The sequence below is a fragment of the Calonectris borealis genome, chromosome 3 (assembly GCF_964195595.1).
Source record: "Calonectris borealis chromosome 3, bCalBor7.hap1.2, whole genome shotgun sequence".
Lineage (NCBI taxonomy): Eukaryota > Metazoa > Chordata > Aves > Procellariiformes > Procellariidae > Calonectris > Calonectris borealis.
The window spans coordinates 10,642,809-10,663,039 of record NC_134314.1 but is presented as its reverse complement, the minus strand read 5'-3'; the positions used below and the strand labels follow the sequence as shown (position 1 = coordinate 10,663,039).

General features: G+C 37.2%; 1 protein-coding gene across 1 annotated transcript in view; it reads right to left on the bottom strand.

Moving 5' to 3' along the window:
* The window catches only part of LDAH (lipid droplet associated hydrolase), a 125,413-nt gene that overhangs the window by 62,898 nt on the left and 42,284 nt on the right, over window positions 1-20,231 (bottom strand). Inside the window, exon 4 of the mRNA XM_075144973.1 lies at window positions 7,596-7,765. Within this exon, the coding sequence (XP_075001074.1) occupies window positions 7,596-7,765 (170 nt within the window). The remainder of the gene's footprint in view (window positions 1-7,595; window positions 7,766-20,231) is intronic.

Sequence of the window (20,231 nt, the reverse complement as noted above, 5' to 3'; positions counted from 1 at the left end):
GCCACGAACTCACCCACTATTGCACTTTGCTTTACAGCCTCTCACCCCAAAGAGAGAAGGTTTTATGTTTGTCTTAGGTTTTCACATGAAGGTTGTTTTCATTTTTTCTTTTTAAAAAAAAAAATCTCTCCACAAATCTTTGTAGAAACTTCCTTGATGCTTCAAAGGTACAGTATCTTATTTATTTTATTTGGTCAGGTTTAATAAATCATCTGCATTACTTCTTCCTATTTCCAAATAAGAAAGCTGCACAATGTTTGCATATGCACCAAGTACGTATTTCTTGCTTTACTGGCCATTCCACTAGATTTACTGATATTGCCTGAGGCGTCACTGAGAGAACATACTCATCAGAACTTTGTCATCTGTTGCAAGGTGGATTATGCAGACTGCAACGTGTATACCATCAACTAAAGCAAATTTTAGTCTAATTCCTGGCTCAGACCACCTATGCTTCCTTGTATATGCTCCCAAAGATTTGCTATCTATCAAGAACTGAGAGAGAGAACTGCCAAAACCATATACATTATAGAAATAGTGCAATTGAGTGACCAACTTAAAACATCCATAAAGTTAAATTAAAACACACATCTCACTGAAGGCAGCTGAACTTAGACTCATGATTAAATCTGTGCAAAACTGTGTTAGAGTCTTTCTTCTTTTGCTCCCTCAACACTTAAAGAGGGATGAAGGCAGATATATATCAGCCCAACGCTGTTTGCTTGTTTTTTTAGTATGTAGCTCATTTATCCTGACGGATGGACTGAAGGAGAAGAAAAATACATCAGACTCAGTTTAGTTTTATATCATGGCCTAGAAATTCGCAGCTCTCTTCACAAGATACGCATTTATTTGAAATGTGTACCAATTTCCTTGTGAGGGCTGCTAAGTATAGCCATCTATTTTTTTCGTGCATAATAATTTTGCAAATGTTGTCATTGGGTTTGTGTTACTGTCAGTCTTTTACCCATTTTAATTTTTATGGGGTTTTTTTTGCACTTTATCATTTAAGCCTGCAAGTAACATGAAATTAATGTAAAAATACTGTTTCTCCATTCCGTTTGTCCAGATCATGATCCCTACTGCTACACATAACTACATATCCATATTCCACACATCACTGCAATCCATTAAGGAACCAAGAGCAAACAGTTCTCAGCAAGGTCAAATCAAAACAAGGCTGCGCAGACCAAGGACATTTATTCACGCTTCTACTGTGCTGTGGTTACACTGCACCCTGGCACACAGCTATACAAAGCATAATCCTCTACATGAGAGAAGACATCATCTCTCTTCAGAAATCTTCTGGCTATTTTTCTATTTTATGCCGTCTCATTGTACTCTTCAAAAGATGTGAGATAAGCTCACTTTTGTAAGAGAGCATGCAAGGTAGTAAAAAATATGTGTGTTCACTAAGCATATTTTAAACTTTATAATAGTCAGTGAAATCATCAGAAGTTAATTTACCCAGATAACCGCTATGTAAACTGACTCTGTTAAAAGTATTGTGACATAATTTAGGTAATCAACATTTGAATTGGATGCCATTATGTTAAATAAAGCCTTTAAAAATGGAAAGAAAATTTATAGTCCTGTTTATCTTTCATTTTCTTTCTACTTCCAAAATGCACTATAACTGCTAAGGAGTCAGAACCTGCTAAATTAGTGTCCTTTCAGAAGAGGTTTTCTGTAATGATGACACCACCAGTCTTGGATTACGTAGACAGATTCTAATATCAGCAAAACAGGAACTGAACAAATGTCATTGCCTTCATACAGCCTTTCCCTCACCCATTCATGCTGCTGAAAAGATTCTCTTATTACCTCAAAGGTCAGACATGCTTAGCAGTTCCTGTATCATTAAAAAATCTCCCTCTTTTAACCGTGTTGTCCCTGTGGATTTCCAGTAATTCTATACTAAAGAATTTTGTTTTCTTGTAGAAATACCCATATTTAAAAACATGGTGACTTTTCTCCTTCCTAACATTATGAAAGTGCTTCCCAAATTCATAATCAAGCTTTCAACACAACTGAAACTAAATTATTAACATAAAGGGTCACTGCATTGAATTCTGTATCGCAACAAATCACTTGGCAGAGGAATTCTGACATGTTTCTCTCTCTTATGGCCTAATTCTACTTTCATTAAAGTTAGGGCGAGCTTTCCAAGTACTTCAATAGAAAGGAACTAAGTGTTAACCAGAGACGAAAGAACCAACTTGATTCAAGGCAGAAAGGCAGCAGTGGGAGAATCTAGTATTTGTCCAAGTGAGATTTTAAACTACTACAGAACAACCTACACACTCCTTCCTCCCTCTCCATCACACAAAACTATGTGAAAAACAACTCATTTAGCAGGTGGGATCTTTTTGCTATGATGGCCAATTATGCATTTGCCAACAGTGACAAAATAAAATTCTCTCCTTGTCCAGTTCAGCTGTCGGGAGAAGCAAAAGCTTAAAAAAGAGAAAGAAAGAAAAAAAGACACCTACTTGAAGCTTCTGTCTTCGGGAAACTGTATTTCAAAAAGAGGATTATTTTTCCCAGTAAACTTTGGAAAAGCTTTGATAACTTACAGAACTGATGTTGACCAACAGACTTGATAAATTAAAGTCTGAGTAAAGAATTCCTAAACATGGAAACATTCCTAAATAACTTCATGTGTGAACACTCTTGTCCAGAATGAATCTAGAATACATTCAAAACCATTATCTTAAGCTATTTTGAAAATAAATTAAGCTATATCAGAAAAAGACATTTGGTTTAGAATCAGAATGTTTCACATGACTTATTCAGGAATAGCTAATTTGCTTTAAACTTCATATTCCATCTTACTGCAAAGCAGTATTTATGGATAGATGTTCATACGTTGTTAAGAGAGATTTATTCCATTTCTTCTGTGAGTAATTATCTATTGCGTTTTATGTTGCATACAAAGATGCATTGCAATGCAAACTATCTATTGCCATTTTTCACTGTTTTAGTAAAGCTTCTTTTAAAACAAACTACTTCTATATATACAGGTAATTTCTCACACACACTGAAAAAAAACCACAACCCTCCCTCGCCAAGAGTTGGCAAAGAGAAGGGCGTTTCTGAAATTTCATATCCCAATCAATGTCTTTGTCAGAAGGGCCATGTGCAGAGATGTCTTCTCCCACTAAGATGTGTTGCAAAGGGCTGCAGGTAATCAGGAAGAAGCAGATTTCTAGAAAATAGAAAAAAAAAAGCTAACAGTCGTGACATCTGTCATTCTGTTGTGTACCTGTAGGCCATCAATGTTTCCAAGCAAGCTGTTCACAACAGATGGAATGTGGCCTTTTGGTTGAAGTATGAAACCACAAAATGAGGACTACATATGTCACGCTAAAGGTGTGGTTTAGGGGAGCACTAAGGATAATAAAAGACCCCATTACTAACAATGCAACAACAGAAACTTCGGAATGACAGAAAAGAAAGACTAATCTATTATCAGCTAAATTTAAAAAAGAATGATAAAATGTATTTCTGGCTTTTTCTAACATCAGAAGTAACAACAATAATGTTTTATAGATGAAAACTCCTTCGTTTTTTAACTAAATACTTCGAAAAATTTTAAAAAGAAGAAAGAAATAGAACTACCACAGATGCACATATAGGAGCGTCATCTGAAATAACTATATTCAAAAAGCTCCAATAAAATGCTTCCCACTGAGGTCACTCAATCCCTGTGATCACTAATAACACTAATAATGGGTGAGAGAAACATTTTTATATGGATTAGAAACTGGCTAAACAAACAGAAAACCAACAGCAGGGATATATAGCCAATTTCAGTAGTTCAAAAGGTTAACAAAAAATAGCCGATACCTCCTGTTAGGCATGTTTAATTTATTTGTAAAAGGGAATGAATAGCACCAACATTTTATACATCATAAAATAATTTAGAATAGTCAGCAATGAAGAAATGTTTGCTTAACTCAAGAAAGCTTGGTTAGCGGACAGCCTCCTGATGGGTTGAAAGTCAGTACTGATTTATGAAGAATAAGACACATTGCAGAAACTTTCTATGCTACATACATTACCAGATCCTGAACAAGTTGTAGCTCCTCAAGTGAAAGACCTGAATGCAATTCATATACAGACAAAAGAAAAAACATGAAAATATGGTTATGCTACTGTATAAATTTGTGGAATTTTTAAACGCGAACTATGTTACTTTGTTACGCTCATCAGCTTTCTCGAAAGAAAGTACAGACCAACAGATTTCTGCCTGGAAGAGAACACAGTGAAAGAAAAATAAGGCAGATGCACGTGAACGTGTGCACAGAAATGATGTGACGGGGTTTCCAAGGTGTGAACTCGTTTTATACACAACTATTCCAACTTAGGTTTTGTTAGCTATTATTTATAAAATCAACTAAGTTCTAGCAATACCCAATAATCTTCGGCACCACTGAGACATAGTAGCAATGCATGGTTTTGAATTATATATTACAGAAAATTTATTTGCTTAAACTGATACATACTCAGAAGTTTTAAACTCTTCCTCCTCAATGAGTTTTACAGGAAGAGCAATGCTTACATTCTATGATGGTTTCACTCATTAGTAAGTGTTAATTTATTACCACAAAGGTGCTGGCCTTTCAAAAGCATCATTGCAAATGAAAGACTAATGCTGTAACAGATTGAATTTCATTAGCAAGGAAATATGTCAATCTTTTGATTAAATTAATGATCAAACAGACTGTTTTAGGAAAGACTCAGTAGTGTCGCCAGCAAAGCACAAGGAAAACCTCCAAGTAAGGATTTGTATTTTAGAAGAGAATGCCTGGAGGATGTGGCATTTTTATGAGTTAGGTTCAAGCTCCAACAACTGAGAAAATAATTTTGTCACTCAGCTTCATTTTTCAGTTCTGCGGGCTGAATGAAGAGCGAAGAAGATTATGAGGTTAAGACCAAGTATCAAGTAAGCTGTACATTATTGCATTTTTCCATCTCCACACAGTAAGGCTGATTAACGTTTTTCCTTCCCAGTGTCAAAATTTTTTAGCAGTCTGACAAACTCTGGATGCTCCACTTCCCACGAAGAGGAGAATCTTGTTAAGATTTGATGCCCACCATGACAACTGAGAAGGGGTCACAGTTACATGTGTGCCAGCAAACAGAATGGCCAGGAACTATTCCTTGGTCCTGCCATGGAACAGGATGGCATAGGATGGTCTGTGTCCACATGGCTGAATTTCCCTCTGCCTAAAACCAGGATGTCTGCATCCAGACTAACTACTGGGAATGGTTCTGGGCCTCTGCCAAGCCCAGAACCATGCCAGGGCGTTGCCTGGGAGTTGCTGGCCACTTTGGGCCAAAAAGTCTCTTAGAGACTAGTCCAAAAACATCACTGCATAGCTGGCCCAGTACTCAAATCCATGCAGTAGCCCCACTTCGTTACAAGTATGAATGCAACCTGTGTGGCCCTTCTCTACTAATTAGACTTAGTTAAAGGCATCAGCCTAAGTTTGTGTTAGTCTCCTGAAGAAACCATTAACAGAAGCCTTCCTGAGAGTCAACAGGAAAATAGGGATGGGGTTCAAAACTGAATTTTTCCTGGGGTAAACTGGCAATTCCTGTTTCATTTCTCTTTCAATGAAATAAGAAAGCGTATTTCACAGAAGTTTAAGAAAAAAACCCACCGTACCCCATTAACCTGCAGAGCAGAAGGGCCCAAGAAATCAGCAGCATTCAAAACGGACAGCTGAAGAGCAACCAAGAAAGAGAGTTAAGGAGATAGCACTTTCTCCTTTTCATGCATGCTAGCTTGAGTTCATCAGGTTCCCTCATCATTGTACAAGGGAGGGACAATCTAGTCTATACCTGGTTAGATTATGAAAGGGCTTTAAACTGGGTAACACGAATCAAATCTGCTAGACATACGCTCCAAATATAAACATTTACTGAATTATTTGAACAATAAATACAACACATTAACCTCTAGCTCAGAATAATAAACTGTAAGCAATCAAAGGCTCTTAAAGCAGAGAATTTAAGACAAAAACCAAAACTCATGTAATAAAAGAATATCACATACGAACTACACAAAAATAAAATCAAATGATCTAGCTACTAAAATACACATATGTGCTCAAAATCTTGTGGGAATCAATTATTCCAATAAAAATAAAGGGAGAGATGGAAACACAAGTTTCTTATTATCACACTTCATATGTTATAAAAGCTAACAGTTAACTTATTTTTGGCAAAGGGACAAAGGTTGCACAACACTCTGGCTTACACAAATATTTTCTATTGTTAAATGCATCTTAAATGTAGCTTGTCATATATTAACTTCATACACACAGCGCACCATGCAGTCTAAGAGTGTCCCAAAGATACCTATGTTTCAAAACATTGATGAGTAGCATGCTGCCAGTAACCAGTGAGCCAGGTGTAAAAAAATTACTCAACAATTCATAGTTTAATTGAAACCAGATAAAATAATTTGTGTAATAAAGACTGTACAGATGTTGACCAAAGAAAAGTTGGTATTTTTGGACAAATTACTGCATATGATATTTTCTAGAACACTCGCTCTTGAACAGATAAAACAGTAATAAAAGTTCTCTCAAAAAAAATGCCCTTGTTTATAATCACAAAGTGAAATATGCCTGTGGAAATATACTGGGTTAATCTCATGTTTCACATTTTTAGTTGCTGTTTCCTTTAGAGGAAAAAAAAAAGTTTGATGTGCAGTGGAAATGGTTATGAAGAAGTGGAAGAACCTACTCATCCATATATTAAACAGAGACTTTACGCTAATACTGCACTTCCTTCCACTGAAGATTTTATAATGTAAAGGAAGAGACAATGATTTAGCAAGAGTGAATGTTTAAGAATAAAAAATCAGTATTCTTCATTTATCATCAACTAGTAGAGTGAGTTATTACTGAGCACTAACAGTTTGCCATTTCCAGAGTTGCAAGGACACGGTCCTGCCTCAGCCTTCTTATTGCTTCACAGTGACAAAGAAAAATGTTCAGATACACAAGAACGTGCAGTAACACCTCCCACTCTCATGGAGTTACACAAACCAAGACTGAGTTGCAGAAGCAATGATATATGCATATGTATTAGATTTTAAAAACAATGTCCTTCATTGTAGTACTCATCACAATTGATATTACTATTCTTTTCCATACATTTCCCCATATATAGCCAGCAATCTGCTTGCCTTGAGATAAGAAGCTGCTATTAAAATCATAACCAGTCTTAATTTTTGGTGTAGTAACATAATATAATTGACAAATATCTATGATCTGTTTATAAATTATTTAAAGATAAGAAGACAACAAGGAAGTCCTAAATATATGTATCCCCATTATTAATCATTTATATTACAAGGGCATTTAAAGGTCCAAATTCAGAGTAAGAACTTTATTTTCCATCAAACTACTTTATTATATGTTATTAGGATTAGTCATTAATGTTTTTATTTCATTTTAGTTGAAAGTTTGCGTATAGCAGAATAGAGCTTCCACAGGAAAGACATGGCATTACCCATAGGTTAAACATGTGCACTGCTTTGCTAATAATGTAACTCCCATTCTATAAGGTTAATGTACCTGAAGTTCTGATGCTCGCTTCATCATCTCCAGTGTGATGTAGCAACCAATAGAATGAGCAATCAGTACCAGCTTTATATCTTTTGATACATTCTTTTTGAGGAAGTTCAGCTTATGCTCTACTTGTCCGTTAAGTCCAAAAACATCCTCTAGCTCCTTAATATCTGTGTCTGAAACATAAAAGAAAAGAAGTCCTTTGTTTTAATAATAGAAATTTCAAGTATCTCATTTTTTTTCACTTCTTTGGAAAACTCTGAAATAAATAAACTTTAATTAAAAAAAAAAACACAACAGAAACCAAACTTAAAAATTTAATTTTAAGGTACCACCACTGGTGAATATAGACTGATGAATCACATGTACAGGATGTGAAGCCTTATGTGTAGCTGCAGAACCAGGGACGGATACAGAAACACATGGAACTTGGTGGCACATCATCTAGCATTGTGTTCCCCTTTATCCAGTACAAGACCAAACTCAAGGCAATGAATCAGTTTAAATCAATCCAACTCTACATTGAGAGATCGGGACCTACAATAGCAATATTGGCCTAGAACAAGAGTCCCTTCACTCAAGACAAACTATCTTATATGTTATTATGCACTAAGAACCTTCAGATATCCAAAATCTCCTGTCTTAAAGATGCACAAAAAAGTCCCATGGAATGAGGAAAAATATGAAATGCCTATGTGTCAACATGGAGCACTAGCGCTTACATAAACTACCTATTATCATTCTCAATCCAGCTACAAAAAGGAATATCAAGTTAGAGCTTCATGGTTCTAGGTTACTGTGCAATTTCATTCCTGTTTTGCCAGGGACCTCCTAAAGGAGCTTGGGAAATCACTTACGATGAGGACTTTGCTACCCACTTCCTGGCCAGTCAACAAGACAAGGATGGTCTGGTGCCTGTAACAATTTACAGCAATTTGGGCATCTTTAACTCTTGCTCATGAGGTGGGTGACATGGCTCTCAAGTTCCCCAATCTAAGGGGGGTCACAGTTCTTTCATCTGAAACTAAAAACTATATTAAAGATACACCACTCCAATTTAAGCTGGACTACTCGATGGAAAAGACTGTGAAAAGAAATACTGAAAACAAGAATGAAAGAAAACAGGCAGAAAGCATGAAGCAATGTATGCCTATAGCTTATCTGAAAGAGATGTACTGGTACTAGTATCACTTAATCTCTTAAATCCATGCTATTATTGCAGGGCTCAATTTCATACTCCAGTTTAAACCCCTGATCTTTTACATTCCTTACGTGTCGACTTGCAGTGCAGCTTTAGCCTGGAATAAGCCAAGTCTCCTTGCAGCAAGGTTCAGACACATGATGGGGACTGGCTCATTACTGAGCCATGGTCCTACAGACAGCACACAGGTTCCTGGCAAAAGCCACCCACCTCTAACAATTCAGGAGCAGCTAACAGAGGTAGCACACTGACAGCCCTAACCACCAAGTATTAGGTGTTTAACTTCCCACTTGATTTCCTTTCATGTCCTCTGCACCAGTTCCTTATGTGAAAAATAGATGTGGAAGAAAGTATCCACTGTAAAGAGACTGAAAGGCACTGAAAAACTACTGTAAGGGAAATTTAGCTAGCAGTATAGATCCATTTCAGATGTAGTTAGTTTTGTGCCTGCTTGAAGAAAAGTGATAATAGAAGCCTTTCTGCCTCTGTCTGTGAACATAGTTCATCAAATTATAAAGGCTGACTGGTTTTTTAACATGCATGTGGTAAATTTGATGGCAATTGGTCAGTAACCTCAAATGCTAAAAATTACTAATGCAAATGTACTACTAATGTAGTGAAGTTATCGGGGGGTTGACAGTGATAGTATTAATTGGTAGCCTAAGTGGGCTCGCACTATATTGCCTTTTTGATCATCTGTATGAAACATAACCTTTGAAGAAAAATAATTGCTAAAGCATGTGTTCTGATGCCTTTTTTCCTGAGCTTAAACTATTACCACAGAGGCCACAACAAAGAAGTTCTTCAGTTAAACTAATATTTCTAATAAAACTACTAATGATCATATCCCAGCATAATTTATAGTAGTTTATGCTAAATGAAAAAGGGGATTACTAAAACACACTCAAGGAATGCAAAATTAGATGAGAAGTAATATTTTGCCTATTAGGCTTTCTACAAGTAATGGAAAACAAAAAGCTTTTTTTGTTTTCTGAAACCCTAAATAAAAGCCTAAGGCCAAAACATTGTTTTTAAGCTTAGTTTTTATTTTTAGCAAAAGCTGTCTTTCCTACTTTTTATTTATTATTTATTATTTATTTATTTATTAACCTCATGCAGGCGTAGGCTGTCTACACCGCAAGTCTAATTAAGGGTATATATAACACACATACAGAATACTAGAAATATGATGGCCCACTGGATACAGCAACAAGTGAAAGAGTATGTTATGCTGAGTATATGTATGTTAACATGTGTTGGCTTGAGCAGGACAATTCTCTCCTGTAAACATTTGCTGCATTTCCACACTGTTTTACTCAGGCATTGCCATCTCCAGTGATGTATCAGCATGTCTTTTAATGTTTGATGTTCCATTCATAGCTTTAATTCTTGAAAATAAGTGATTTTACAAGAATTTCAGCTTATTTCCAAGTTAGAGCAAGGGAAAAGGAAGTAAAGTAGATGTATAAATCTTCTAGAGAACTTCTCATGGTTCACAAGACCCCAGAAACCAAGAAGGAAACAAAACAAATTTTTATTTGTATTGTTCAATCTCATGAGGTTAATGGCTGCTTTTCACTACACGAATTCAATATCTGCTACAAGAGATGCTGAACATTGCTGCAATGCAATTAATAAACAATGCAGCAAAGACAGTCTAGCCCAGACTCAACATTTTCCAAGTTAAGGTAGATAACTATGTTAGACAAATACAGTTAATTATTTCAGTTATTAAGACATTAGATATTTAATTTAGTATTTAGTTACCTAATAAATAGCAGCGCAGAGATTCAGGGCAACATATTCATAACTATTACTGATTTCAGCAGAGATGTGCCCCTTCAGAACCAGTTTTGCTGTCAAAGCAAGAACCCCGAGGAAGGACATGGGTGGGGATTAAGAGCAGAGTGAAAATAAGGGCTTCTTCCTCCTCTCATTTGTCCTGACTTAGGTTTAGGACTTGAGCATACTCAACTCAAGCCTGTGCACTAGTGTTTCCTTAAGGGAGCAGGGGAGAGCAGAGCTTGCAGAAGCGATTTTTAATTGGATGGGTTATTATGATTGATGATGATCACAGAGACCCGTTCTACTGCACCGGGCCAAAGCATCCGCACCGCAGCCCTGCTCAGCACCCCTCAGAGCAAGGATGCTCAGATTCCCACGTCTACTGGCCTATGTTACATACACATACAATCTCTCTTATACTGAAAGCGAGTCGTGACAGCCAATGCTGACCCCAGAGAATTGTTTCAGCTGTTTAATAAAAGTTTTCCTTTTCTTCTGAAAAACTGGTTTGTTGCCAAACCAAATCACATTGGCACTACTCCTAGAGAAGCCACACTGGAGGATAAGCGTGCAGTGTAGGGTCTGGCGATCCACACACAAAACTCTCCTCATCACCGACTGACCCTGTACTCTTGTCAGGTGAAACTCCAATGTCATGTAACCCTATATTGAAACATGCATCCTATTTTTCTTCTGGACAAATATAAAATTGCCCATGCCTCGTGTCAGTTCATGTTCCCCCAACACAAATGCTACACTTCTAATAGCCAAAATATGTGAGAGCTGGGCTGCGGCACAGGTTTGGAAAATTTATTTATTTATTTTACAGAAGAAAATCACCCAGGGATTATCCAAAATCAACATGAATTTCTTGGGTGGAGAAGCTTAAATAGGTTCTTTATATAAGCAAACAGACTTGCACAAACACACTGGCAGTCAGCTCTCCGATGGCTCTACATCAGAGAAGGGACCAGAGTTACTTCACCTCAGGTGTGGAATAAATGGCTGAAGTAGAGCTCATTTAAGCAGTTTTCAGATAGTAGAAATTATACGACTTATACCTTATGCTGCAAACACCCCATCTGGGCCAACGCATGTGATTATAAGACTTTATTGAGCTGAAGTGTATTAAAAGAAATACTGTATTTCTTTATTTTCTTTGGCAAAGCATTAATCTTCTGATGTGCTTTTGGAAAAACAAATGCGCAATCACTTTAATGAATCTCTTTTTCTGACCTCTGCTAAACCCACAGTCAGAAAACAATGATAGATTAAAATAAAGTGTTTGCTCTAAGATTAGTCGACAAGTTAATCTTGCTAGGAAAGAGGACTTTGGTTTTCAGGGAAATAACAGAGAATTGTGTTTGTTTGTTTTTCTGCTGTGTATGCAAGGGAAATTCTTAGGCAGAAAAAAAAAGCATATCAGTTATATGAGCAGACTTTAGACCGGAGATTCATAAAACTTAGCCTTTCATTAAAAAGTCTCCAAAAATCATAGACTCCTTTTTACTGGATGATTCGAAAAGATACTGGAGGCCAGATTTTCCAACACTACCCTCAAATTTGTGCATATAATTTCTGCATGCCTTTGTACTTCCCTAATTTCACAAGGGAATGCTTGCGCGTCCAAACTCCCAGCTACCCTGGTCACAACAGGTGACTGAAGGTTTGAGCTGAGTGCGTATGGACACTTGTCCACTTGTCATGGAGTGACTTTAAGGTCTGTCCCAGGATCCACTCATACAGGCGGCCTCCAAATTACTCATGAACAAGTAAGGAACTGTGTGAAAAGTTGACTTGTAATTATATGCCATGAAGGAAAGGGAGATAAAAACCACTGCACTCCCTGCACTCTATCTTCTTCTTCCCTGGGTCATTTACTCTAGGAGGTAGTACCTGGGTATCTAAGGACAAACTCCAGTGAATCTCGCGTATGAACTCTTGTAGTCAAGAATTTTCAGAACCAGGCCTTTTACAGGATAAGGACAAGTAAGTGTCTGGAGACTGAACCAGGGGACTGGAAAAAGATTCACCTCTTGCTCTGAAGATGCTGCTCATTTCAGCTGCATGACATGTCACCATACTGCTTAATGTTAACAGTGAGGAGAAATAACAAGTTTAAACACATGAAAATGCAGTAACATCACAAGAAAGTATCAAGAGGAAGAAAAGCAAAGAGGGAGAAGATACTGAAAGGTCAGTGATGATATCAAAGCGTATGAAAAGGCAAGGCACAAAGCTTCAAGTACGGCCAACCAAATAGTTCAGGAGAACTAGCTCAGGGTCATGTTAAGTCCACTGCATCTCCATCAAATACCGTAAGTGCAACCAACATACAGGGCCAAGTGTTTTAGACTCTATGCCCCACCTCCTTTTTCTACACATTTCGACTACAACTACATACAAACACTAGTGGGAGGAGCAGCAGTTGTGACTGAGTAACTACTGTTTAGATGGAGCAGCCCGTGGAAAGTTTTATCTTTGCCTTCATGTAGGACAGGCAGAAAGCAACCCCACAACTATATTACTTAGAAGGATTACCTGTTAAAGTGGCACGCATAGTCAGAAGTCTAATTCTGGAAATTAAATAAATCATTTGATTGTTTTTGTTCTTATAGCAAAACACAATAATTCCTTACAATTGAATGATGCCATCTGAAAATGTTTAAATACAACTGTAAGCTTAAAAACTGAGATTTCAGGTTTGTGGGTCTAGTATGGGCAAATGTGTTAGAAAATACATCTCCGAAAGATATATTGCTTAAAGCCTGAATGCTTCACCCAATCTTTCATTTGATTATTGAACCCTGGATAATTTGTACCAGCAAGCGATAAAATGCCAAAGAAATGGGATGAAAACCGTGAAAGAATGTTCAGTAAATACTGAAGAACTCCTCCTGACACCAGGAACCAGGTCTTAAAGCATTGTGTTTTAGATTAACCCTTAGACCTTAATCTGGCCCTGGTACCCTCAGGAACTGTTCATGCAACTTTTAAGATAAACACACCACTCATTAGTGTTTATTGGAGCAATTACTTTTTGTAAAGGTATCCTTCACAAATAAATTACCATTTACTCAAGATACTGAAGTGGTCATATGTATTATTTTCTTTATTAAAAAAATAACAAGACCTTAATTTACAAATTGAACTACTGATTTCCTTTGCTATCTACATACCTATTGCTGGGACACTTGTTTAACACCTAATCTGTTTTTCAAAGGAAGCTGTATTATAATTAAATTAGTACAAGCATAGTCTGACAGAATGAACTAATAAACATGACAAATACTAAACCCCAATTTTTTATTAAAAGCATACAGGCGCACACTGAACTTATTAAATTAAGATATCTGTGAGAGACTTCTTTTTATTTTGCATTCCCAGTCTTGCTTCCCTCTAACTGATTAGAGTAGCTATTACCAAGGTATGATGAGATAACAGTCCAAACTCTGAAGAACAATTTTGTTGGTTGTCTCCAATTTTGGCAAGGCAAACACCATTAAACAGTGGTTTATTATGTACTTTTACACCAATCTATGCCTCCAGAATCACTTTAACATGCACAAAGCAAATCTAATAGGGGTGTTTTACATAACATAGATGGAAAAGTTTTCTATATTTGAATGACTGCATTTTACAGTCAATAAGTTGAATAACTACAGAAAGTGCAATTTATAAGAATTTTCAATATCATATTATCTAAAAAAAAAGTAAAGCAAAATAAAAAAAACTTGGCAGGGTAGAGGTTAGAGAATCATCACTGTACAGGGGCAGATCTAAATTTCCATTGTAAAGTGACCTCAAAGAACAAAAGCAAAGAGGTCTGAGACTATGGGAAGCTGATTGTTCATGTTATGTTTCTTTTTTTCTGGACACGCTGAAGCCAAGTGAAAGGCTCTGTGAATTCCCTTCTTCACTTGCCCACACAAACAGAACTGGAAGGGACTTCCTTGCTGAGGCTGACTGCTATGTAAAATGTATCTTGATACAAGAACAAGTGTAAAACTTACTATGACTTTTTTAGTCTCATACTTTTGTCACTTCCAGGGTGCACCTTTGATGGCAGCACACTACTTGGACTATTAAGGACCGCGTTTCAGCAGACCTAATTATTTTGAAGAAAAAGACCTGTTATGCCATGCTTATGTAGCTGAGTTCATTGTAAAACTCGAGTAAGATCATTCCAACACACCAGGTATCCCACTCAGCACACCATTTTACTTTGCAGAATACCCTCTATGAGACAAGTAACAGTAGAGCACAAGAAAACAACGGTATGCCCTTTCTTTACCATAAATTAGGCTTTTATCTAGGCTTTACTCATTTTTCCCCAGTTTCAAAGTCATTTCACATCTAGGTGTGCACACCTACACTTGCAAAATAACAAATAATTTCAGTACTGGCAGCCCTTCAAAATCTTCCAGTAATTCTCCTCTCTTCCAGTAATCTCAAAATAGATCAGCTCTACCACAGCTTATTAAGGAAGAATCACTGAACATAGCCTGAAATAGGACTACATACAAGCAAAGAGATACCAAACAAAACCAGTAACACCAGTGTAGTGGGAACCCCTGAACACATTACTCTTCCTGGGGTGCTGAGGTCTCTGGGCATTCCAGAGTAACTCCACAGCAAAGGCAAGCCAGAGCAGTTGTCAACATAACCAGGTTCAGCCTTCCCATACCAGGTGCTGAAGTAAAAGCACACCTCTCTGGCATTGCAGGAAAAAATAAGATAAAAAGAGGGATTAGGAAGAAAGCAACTAATTAGCCTTGCATTGGCAGAGACTTCATAAACAATGAGAGGAAGCAGAGCTCGTGTAGTCTACAACTACCTGAAAGGAGGTTGTAGCGAGGTGGGTGTTGGTCTCTTCTGCCAAGTAACTAGCGATAGGACAGGAGGAAATGGCCTCAAGTTACACCAAGGGAGGTTTAGATTGGATATTAGGAAAAATTTCTTCACCAGAAAGGTTGTCAAGCATTGGAACAGGCTGCCCAGGGATGGTTGAGTCACCATCCCTGGAGGTATTTAAAAGACGTGTAGATGTGGTGCTTAGGGACATGGTTTAGCAGTGGACTTGGCAGTGTTAGGTTAACAGTTGTATTCAAGGATCTTAAAGGTCTTTTCCAATCTAAACAATTCTATGATGCTATGATTCTGCTTGAAGATCTGATGGTTGAGAAAATGAAGTCAATAACAAGACCTTCAGGAAAAAGTGTGCACCTAAGTGCGCACTTCTACTTAAAAGGGCTCCACATTCAGTCTGAGCCTCTGGATGGGATCATTGTACCAATAATGTCTGTCCAAACAACATACAGAAAATCTTGCAATTTCCCTTATCTTGCTGATTTACTGAGCTTACACCACAAAAAAAGGCTACGTTGCAAAAATCAGTCTAGACCCCGCAAAACTCACTTTGACTCTCCAAAAAGTCTATTTTCCTTGCTTTGCCTGACTAGCAGGTGGTACTCCTGCTAGTGTCTACCTTGCATGTTTCCCTTACAAATGCTCATTTCACATATGATCTGAAATAGTACCACCCAGTTTTGCAAGGGTAAATGTGCTTTACTGGTATTTGAATTATCTTGCACCATCAGCCCGAGGCATGTGACGTATAAGTCTCTCCAGGAATAATGAACACAGAGTATATTGTTCCTTAAGGCAATTCTTTATGGAAAGTGTATCAGTATCAAGACCTTTCATGTTTGGCCAGATCTAACATCTTCCAATTTAACACAGGGAAAATTCAGTCTTAAGACCGAGGCATAGAACTTTCTTACTGAATGAAGCAACTAAAAGTAACTTCAGTAAATAGCATACTTTAACAACAACTTGTATTTGTACAGTTTAACAATGGAAGAAAAACAAAATAATGATGTTCTGCACATCACCAAGGCTGAGTAAATATAGCATAGGAGGTAAAGAAAGGCCAGTGGCAATTGTATGTGTTGAAGGGAACAAAAATGGATGAATATCACTTCACAGGGATTGATTCAGTTGGTGTATGATAAATGAGGTGCTGTGCCGCAGTAGGCAAGTCTAACAGTCACACCTATGGAAAACAGCACTTCAAAACTTTGGGAAGTTTAAACAGACAGAAATAGAGAAAGAGGGACTGAGAGCAAACAAGGGAGAGCCGAAGTTGGGATCAAAGTAAGACAGCTGGCCAAGGAAGTCAACTCATGTTATTCCACAGCTAGGGAATAAAAAGAATTATTTTAAAAGCAGAAGAAAATGACAAGGAGCGTATCACAATGTTAAGAGGGGGAAAGGGGAAAAAGCAAGCAGCCGAGAATATACCTGGAGGGGCAGTTATACAGTAGCACAAGTAACAATATAGTATTTGTACTTCACAGCGACCAGACAGATCAACGGGTGACATTTTCTGAAGTGCTTGACGCTTCTACTGAATTAAGCTAAAACTTTTAATTTGATAGGCCAGCCCTGATTTCTCTTGAAAATCCATCCCAAAATTTTATTTAGAACTGTGATATAGACCAAGACTGAAATGTTCAAATAAGTATCACTCTTCAGAATAATACTAAAATAACACCTATCTTTAGAGTAACACTAAAGTAACACTAATGCATTTCTTACTTCACTAGCTACTCTAATGGCATTAGGATGGCATTCAGTGCAACTTCGTCCTTTTTCTTTACTCTCGTGTATATATTCATCTTGGATGATACTATTTTAATAGAAGTATAAAGTGTAGGTTTCTATCTTCATTTGTCCATGGAAATGTTAAATTTAATATCTAGAAGAACCACCTGCAGTAAACAGATCCAAATTATTTAACAATACTGTCTAGCATCCTTTTTATTTTAAGGACTAAACGACCCACTTAGGCAAACATAACATTTTGCCATGTTTCATCTGTGTCCTTCAAAATTGATGGATTAGAAGAAGTATTCCAAATTATTATCTTAGATTCCCTGATGCTGTAAACTGGTGCCACACTGCTGACTGCAAAGGGCTATGTCAGCCATGTCAGTTTATTCCAGCAGAGAACATCACCCCATGCTACCAGCACTGTCGGCTGTAGCAAAAATGTATGCAAAATATTTTGCAATGCAGTGCTACCTCACAGCGCTCAACCAATGCTTCTCATCGCTACCTGTCTTGAAAAGCCTTGTAAGTCTGTGTTTGGGCTCCTCTTTGCAGAAGGAGTGCAAGCTGACAGCAAAGGGAAGCAGCTGTGGCTCAGCAACTCCCGGCATTGATCCCCACTGCTGCTGGCTGACATGACATGAAGTGAATCCAGCAGCCGGGAGAATCTAGTTCTCTGGTCTGACACTCTCCACTGAGTTACGCTTTCCGCCATCATTGGAAAAGGCCACGATTTTGATTGAGGAGCACTCCATACTCCATCTTTCATTACTTTGCACAGCATAAGGCAAAAGAGAATTGGACGAAACAGCGTATGTAAAAGCCTGAATTTATTAAAATCAGTGGCAAAACTGGGAAATAGAATTTCACCTTGTACTTTCTTTAAATATAGTGGGTTTCTTTATCAGTTGCTGATGCTTTAAATAGCCATCTGCAAAGTGCAAATATAGTGCAAATATAGTGCATAGTGCTGTATAGTGCAAATTTTATATCTTTGGGGACGAAACACATTTTTGTCAAATTGACCACTTTAAATTATGATTTATATCTTCTCTTCTCCAGTGTTCTGTTACACTATTTAAAAATTAATTGGCAGATTTATTCCCCAATACCAAGATAGCAGTTTCCTTTTTAACCTTCCTGAAGAAAATGCTGAAGGTTTCATTCTTAGTCGCCCAGCTGAACTGCCTAGCATAGCAAGTATGGCCACATGCCAAAGATACTGTGATGGCTTTATTTTTCTTGGAGTTTTGCATTATAGCTCAAATAGAGACTAAAGTGTCACTGCTATAAAGCTGATCTGTCATTATAGATGAATAAGGGATTTTTTTGGTCTTCATTTTTACACAGGTGAGATGTGCTACGTAGAAAGAAAAACCAATTCACCTGTGACCCACAAGCAGTGGTAGGGTCACCGTCGGGCAAAGGTTGATTTTCTCATTCATTTACATTAGCAGACATTGAAGCCATAGCTCATTACAAACTCTTTGAAACTGCCTGCGGCTTTACAGTATAATTTATATAAAAAGACAGCAACTGAATTTGACCTGCACTCTACACATAAACAGATCCAAATATGATCATGTAGAGTTTAATATATACTAAAGTGCATTCAGAAATACTGAAATTGGTCCCTGTATGATTAATTGCAGGATAAAACTTCTTCCTCCAAATCATGTAAACACTAGTACAGAAGTCAGGGGGAATCTCTGACAGCAAAGACTCAGCGTTAATATATTTGAAAACACGGTTTTGTTCTGAAAAAAATGACACTGCAATGGCGATCTCAGAGAATTTTAGTAGTCTGCTATAACATTTAACCCCATGGGGATTAATTTGGCAACTAAGTAGTCACCTGACCACACCAGTAATTTGATAGCTGTAGGAAATTAGATTATTTTAATGAATGTATTAATGCACAAAACATAAAATTCAACCTTTAGAAAGAGAAGAATATGTCTATCTTCAAGAAAAAGAATAGTCTCATGCAGTATCAAAAGGAGGAAAAAAGAAAAACTCCTTCATCCAGCAAGCAGCAATGAGACCCCCTCATTCAACCTGAGTCCACAGTACTGTATCATTTTGCCCTTTATCATTTCTCAAAGCACACAGCCCTTACTCGGATCTTGCTGAGAGATTTAAGTAGATGAGCAAGAGGTAAGAATAATTCATTAATGAAGCTGATTATCGAAGAATAAGGCCATTTGCAGTTACTTCTTCCTGCATAGTCTGCCTTACAGTTTCCTGCACTTCAAACTCCTAAAACCAAAGCAAACAGAAAGACTCCATGTTCCAAACCTGATTATTTTTAGAATCTGGAATTATGTTGTGCATTGCTGATGGTCCCTCAGTCTTATGACTGTAGATTACTGTGCATTAAAAATAAAACTGCTATTAAACTCTGGAGTGATCCCATCAAGATCTGCACCGTTTGTTGCAAGCTTTGTGGGCACCAAAATTAAATCTAAGGTTTATATCATACAGTAGAAATTATTATTAATAAATAAAAGTATCAATCAGCTTTCTTCCTACAGCTAACCTATGTAGTAGAGAAACTTTTTATTCAACTATCAGAACAAATCCAGAGCCATTACACCTTCAGACAGAAGGGATTATTCTCTGCTGTGTGGATAGTCCATTTTCATTCTGTTAGCAGATGTAAATATATCTTTCAAACTAACTTGGATTAAAAGATTCCTAAGCATTCTCCCTGGGGAAAAAAATCTGAATCATCTCAATATTTTGTTTATTAAATTATTTTACTTTTTTACTTTCCCTACAATAGTATGGTAAACATTTAAATGATTTACTCTGAAACATCACAGCACTGCTCATCTCAGTGAACTGTGACATGCCTTCTAAAGTCAAGACACCGAAAGATATAAATGTTACCTTTTTGTAGGGTTCACATTCTTGAACACTTTTTTTCCCCCCACTAACAGCCATCTGCATCTAATTAGAAGCGATGGTATCAGCTGGAGAACATACCTATGTCATGGGGTGAAAGGCGGAAAATGATCCATAAACAATCTCAAAACCTACGT